Source organism: Mustela nigripes, chromosome X (assembly GCF_022355385.1).
Source record: "Mustela nigripes isolate SB6536 chromosome X, MUSNIG.SB6536, whole genome shotgun sequence".
Lineage (NCBI taxonomy): Eukaryota > Metazoa > Chordata > Mammalia > Carnivora > Mustelidae > Mustela > Mustela nigripes.
The window spans coordinates 83,440,026-83,446,025 of record NC_081575.1 but is presented as its reverse complement, the minus strand read 5'-3'; the positions used below and the strand labels follow the sequence as shown (position 1 = coordinate 83,446,025).

The window sequence follows — 6,000 nt, the reverse complement described above, 5'->3', positions numbered from 1 at the left end:
TACAAATGTGGATGAGTAGCAATTATGTGGGCTGGGATCTTCTAGATGTCAGATTAAGACTTACTTGTTGTTTCCATGTGTAGAGGAAAGTAGAAAATACTATATCTCATTTAGCTTGGGCGAAAGAGCAAGCAGCTTTCTTTTGTTAATAAAATCCCAGGAATAAAAATAAATTTCATTAACTAACACACTCTGATTAGCTCTTAGTTTTATCATAGTTTGTCCCTTTCCTAAAAAGTATTGAAATGGGTATTTAGAAGATGGAAATTCCACTAGAAAAAAATGTTTTAGTCCAGAAGCTATTTTTTTAAAAATAGTTCCATTGGAACTGCTTTGCTGTAAAAAGTTACTGGAATTATTTTTATTTTATGCTGCTAAATCCATTGACTTCTGAGAAGTCTTTGTAGACTCTTCCATCCGCCCCCCAATCTGAGTTAGAAGTCTGTTTCTCCTGTTATTCCTCTCCTGTACTAACGTTTGAATATTTTTTACTTGGCTTACATTAAGAATTTTACCAACAACAGTGAATAGGATATCCCATGCTAAGAGCGGTGGGAAAAAAGTCTTTATAACCTGATTACACACAATTTGTGATGCTTTTAGAAATAGAATTAGTCAATAAGGTAGTAAAAGAAATTTGGTAAGAAGTACCTAAAAGCTAAAGTATGAGAAGAATGCTGGCTCAAAAATCAATGAAAATAAAGAAAGTCATTTGCCCATGCAATTTTTTTAACCTTCCAATCATCTTCTTTGGTACATTATGTAGTACTACTAATGTAGTTCACTCCCGCTGTGGTGGCCAGCCTCTGAGATGACACCCCAAAGATCTGTTCCTTTCAGTATTCATTCCCTTGTTCAGTCGCCTCCCTTCATGAGTTAAGGCCATCCCCATGCGACCAATAGAATTCAGGGGAAGCCATACTGCATGACGTCTGAGACCACATCTTAAGAGGCCTAGCAACTTATGTCTTGGTCTCTTGGAACACTCACTCTTGGAGCTCTCAGTACGATAGAGGAAGCCCAAACATCCGAAGGCCACCTTGCTGGAGAGAGCACACGGAGAGGCCCTGAGATTTCATGTACAGTGATTTCTGGCCAGTTCCCCAGCCATTTGAATCTTCCCTACTGAGGCTCTGCATGTAGCATAGAACAGAGTTCAATTGTCCCTGTGGAGCCCCGCCTTAATTTCAGATTTGTAAGCAAAGCAAGTAATTGTTTTGTTTCAGTTTAAGTTTCAGGCAATTTGTTGAGCAGCAATAAGTGATGGGGGCACTCCTTCCTGTCCCTTCTCCTTCACTTGTCAAGTGGTCTTCATTGAGTGCAGAGTGAGCAAGTATGTGTCAGGTCAACTCAAGAACAGGGACTTTTCCAGCTGCTGTTGTTGGGGTAGTTGACTTGTTCATGCTGCATAGACAGACGTCTTCAAGTCTGTCTTCTGAGAAGTACTGTGCCACTTCTGTGGTCAAGACACATGGGAACCCAGACTCTCTCAGGAACCTGTGGCCAGGTGTAAACCCACAACCCAACTTTTTAATGTAGCTGAGTATATCTATTAAGCTGAATATGAAGGGCAGCATTCCACAGAAAAGAAGTCACAAGGGAGTAAGTAAAAGAAGGGGATAGGCCAAAGGATCAACCAATTTCTGTCTGGACTCTTCAGAGTTAAGAGGTGCCAGCACATGTCCCCTTCGTAGGATCTGCTCCCCACCCATGTTTGTGATGAGAAGTTCATCCTTGCAGCTGCAGCAGTTAGACCAAGGGTGTGCACTTGACCGATGGAGAACCATTCTAGTATTGACTGGCCAGCAACTTATGTGGTTATCTTCCTAGAGGATCTGAACTAAGATATAAAGAGATTGTAGCATACACTTGGACAGAAAGGCCATGAGGAATCAGGGTAGGATAGCCGTTCTCAGCCACATATATGGTGTATGCTGATGAGTATGTAAAGGGAGTTGGTTTGCATAGAAAAGTGGTGATGAGAATCTATGGTGGGGAGGAGGGAGAAAAAAAGGAGCAGAAAAAGAGGAGTAAGAAAGAGAAAAAAAAAAGAGAGCATGACAGAGCTCTATTATTAGCTCTGTTCCTTGGCTTTCTAGTCCCCCGTTTTAAAATTTTAATGTAATTTGATTCTTTATTTTATTTTTGGGCAGCGGTGCTGGTGGGATGGTGTTTAACAGAATGAGGACTTTATCTTCCCTTTTGCTTAGGGTCCCTGAAAAGATCATTGTCAGATATAGATTTTTGTTTTAGGTTTGACTTTCTCATTAATGAATACTTCAAAACTAGGAGAATTTTCAGGGTTGTTTCTGTAAAATTGGTTTTGTTGTTTGTTCATTAAGAGGAAGAGCATCACTGGGGGACAGAGCTCCCATAGGCATCAGAAGGCCTAAACAGATACTTCTTTACTTTTTTAATTCAGATGAATCAGAAAGGAATGCATTCAGGGTAGGAGGGAGCACTGGACAACTCAGGCTCTGGGTTTTTCTAGAACCTGGTCAATCATTCTCATTGTGGCCACAGATTAGTCCCTTTATCTCCATAGACCTGTTTTCCCCACTGCAACGACATAATGGTCACAATTTTAACATTCTATGACTATAAAATATCTAGGTGTCTTATCCAAAACACCCACACATACACCTTTCATTTCAATTGGAAGAAGAAAAAGTATGTACAGTTTAAAGGCCCTATTGCCTAAGATCTAGAACTTAAATTTGCAGTAATCTCTAATACTTGAGCACATGCCCTTTTCTTCCTGATTGTGTAATAAGAAGCAGGAAGTGAAAAAGGGAACATTCTTAATGCTCAAGTTAAGTCAGAGACTCATTTAGGATATACACTAGTGTGAATAAGTGTGGGAAAGTAAAAAGATAACCAAATTTGAACCTGACCTGATCCACATTTGGTGTCCTACCAAGATGTCAAAATACTCAGACAATCGAAGCAAGAACTTGCTTTTTTTTTTTTTTTAAGCGGGGGTTGGGGCAGAGGGAGAGGGAGAGAGAATCTTAAGCAAGCTACACCCCAGAGCAGCCTGGGGCAGCAGAGAGCTCCTTCTCACCACCTGAGATCATGCCCTGAACCAGTATCAAGAGTCCCACGCTTAACCGACTGAGCCACCGAGGCACCCTTTTCTATCACATAAGCAATACATGTGTATTGCAGTAAACTTGGCCCAAATGAAACAAATGTTAATATTTAGTGTATATATATTTAATACCTTCATACAAACCCTATACCATTTGCTTAGAGCTGACTGCTTATATGGCAATGCTTATGTCCTCCACTAGGCTATAAATTTCACAAGAACCCTTTACTATAAAACCCCCCTCCTTCACGACACACACACTTAATTCACTTTCTTTGATAAGGAATATAGAAAAGAGGTTATAAATACTTCCTTCACTAGCATGCATTCATTCATGCATTCATCTGACAAACGTTTTACTGAGCGTCTACCATGGAGCTGAGCCAGGCCTAAGGAATTCAAAGATACATGCTCTTTTAAGAAAGGCCTTTTGGCCTCAAGAAATTCACATTTCCAAAAGGGAATGAATACACAAATAATTATTTTACTAAGTACTTGTGCAATTTCAGAGTGAAATGTAGGAATATTAAGAAAGCTCAGAAGAGGAGGCAAAAGGGGGTGTGTGGTTGGGGGAAGTTTCCGGAGGGGCGACACTACTCAAACGATGTGGCGGGAGGGAGGGGAGAAAACTACGAATTTCAGGGCCTCTTCCTGTGTCAGCCGCAATTCCTGTTCCCTCACCACTTGCATCATAAAACTGAAGCTTAATGTTCAACTAGGGAGCCTTCCCGCGCCTAGAACTTGGTAACTGAGAACCAAGGGCAAAAAGACAAGCCTGCCAAAGCCGGACCCTGAGCAGCTAGAGAGCCCCACGGTGTCCTCGGAGGGGCGGGGCCGGACTAGGGGGCGGGGTCGGCTGTGCGTGCGCCAGAGCCCCCAGGACCCGCCACTGGGGGCTGGCGCCGGAGCGGGGCGTGGATTGGTTGTGTGCGTACGTCGACCTCTCCTCATAGGCAGCGCAGGACTGCTCTCGGGGCTTTGATTGGCTCACTGGGCGCTGAATGGTCATTGGCTGTAATGGGTCGTCTGGGCGACTGAGAGGAAAAAAGAGAAGGGGTGTTGGGCCTGGCGGGCTAACCCGGGCTGGGGACGGCTGGGCCGTTTCGCTGGGCGGTGTCCGGAGAGCTACGGGGCCCGGGCGCCCGGGGTTCACGCCACACTCCCAGGGGATACCTGAACGAGAGGGCCGGCGGGGAGTGTCCGGGACCATGGGGTGCTTCTTCTCCAACAGGCGGAAGGCTGAGAAGGAGTCGCAGCCCGAGGGCAGGGAGGGGCGGCCGAAGCAGTACAGCTGGGACCAGCGCGAGAAGGTAACCAAAGTCCGGTGGCCCCTGGTCTCAGCCCTTCCAGAGCCGCTCGGCGAGGGTCCCTTACGGCCCGGGAGCGCGGAGGGGGCCGACCCAGCAGCTGCAGCTCTCTTGCGTGCGCTCTCCTCTCCCACGCGAGTAGTTGAAGTCCGGGGGAGTGACTTTTTGGGGTGCGGTGCAATACCCCGCTGGAGGGGGCGTCACGGGGAATTGTGAAGCGGTGCAGGGGGCCTTAGAGCTCATTGTCAGAGCCCTGGGGGCTTTCCCTGCGGTCCCAGGATGGACTCCAGGGAAAGAGGTCGTGAATGCTCCGAATCTCAAATCTGCTCATTTCACCCGCAGCGCCCAGCGGGGTTTTGTCCAGTCCTCGAGTTACGCGTGGGACCGATTCTCATCTTTATTCGCAGCTCATGTTCGTCTGTGACTGTTTTCTCTTTTGTCTGCCCTAGCCGGTAAATCTCTTTGGTGCCTAATGGTATATTCCACTGCTGAATTTTCTCAGTTAACAAAGTGGACTCTTGAACGTATGGCTTTGCTTTTTCCTCCTCTTCCAGTTACCCAAAAGGAATAATGAAAATCAAAGTCAGTCTTGACACGAATGTCAGGACTGTATGGTGAAAATAACCAGCATAAACCAAGCAATATTTTGCTATTGTTTTCAATGAATGAAAACGCCCTTCTTTTCACTTTTGTATTATAGCCAGCAATGAGACAGCTTTGAAACGTCCCCTAGTGTTGCACAAAACACACTTAGTCATAAATTTCATAATGTTTCCTCTTTCCTCATAGTTCTGCATTTTGTGCTTAGTAAAATACTTTGATAGGTTTGGCAATTACTTTTCTTTTCCAAACAAAAGGATGTTTAGGGGGTATAGCTCAGTGGTAGAGCATTTGACTGCAAAAGGATGTTTAAATAAACGTTATGAACAATTACCTCCTTGCTTGATGCAACATATATTGACCCATGGATACTTTATAGTGAAGTTCATATTCATGTTATGATTTCATAGATCTTCCTGCATGATTTTCAGTCGCCAGAATGATTTATTCATGGAAACTCAGTTCTCCAAGTGTCAGATTTAAGCAATGGGAAGCTTTTTGCAGAATTCTGAACTGCATCTTTCTACCCGGTTTCTCAGATCTTTCTTGGGTTGCATGGTATATTAATTCTCTTATCTGTACTTGATAGCATCATTTTACTGCATAAGAATGGAAAGAACTATGCTCTCTGTCATAGAAGATTGCACCTATCATTCGAAGTTACTTGGCAGACAGTTTTTAAAAGATTGATTTCCTCAACCTTAGTATTTCTAACAATACTCTTTAACCTTGAATTCTCTGTCATAGAGAGGCTTGTGTATTTGATTTTTACTTTAGCTTTTTGTTTTGAAACCATAGGCTAAAACGAAAGTGCTTTTATTTATTTACTTATTTCGAGTAGTCTCAGTTGCCTTTGACTCATTACTTCATAAAGATGGTCTTACAGTTAACCTTTATTAACATAATGTTCAGGTTGGTTAGAATCTCATGTTAATCTTTCTCCTTGTATTTATTTTTTTTAGATTTTATTTATTTATTTATTTATTTGAGATAAAGAGATGG

General features: G+C 43.4%; 1 protein-coding gene across 1 annotated transcript in view; it reads left to right on the top strand.

Annotated features, from left to right (window-relative positions):
* The first annotated feature begins 4,102 nt into the window (after positions 1-4,102).
* RP2 (RP2 activator of ARL3 GTPase) overlaps positions 4,103-6,000 on the top strand; it is a 51,051-nt gene continuing 49,153 nt past the window's right edge. Inside the window, exon 1 of the mRNA XM_059385461.1 lies at positions 4,103-4,401. Coding sequence (XP_059241444.1) covers positions 4,300-4,401 — 102 coding nt within the window. The 5' untranslated portion in view covers positions 4,103-4,299. The remainder of the gene's footprint in view (positions 4,402-6,000) is intronic.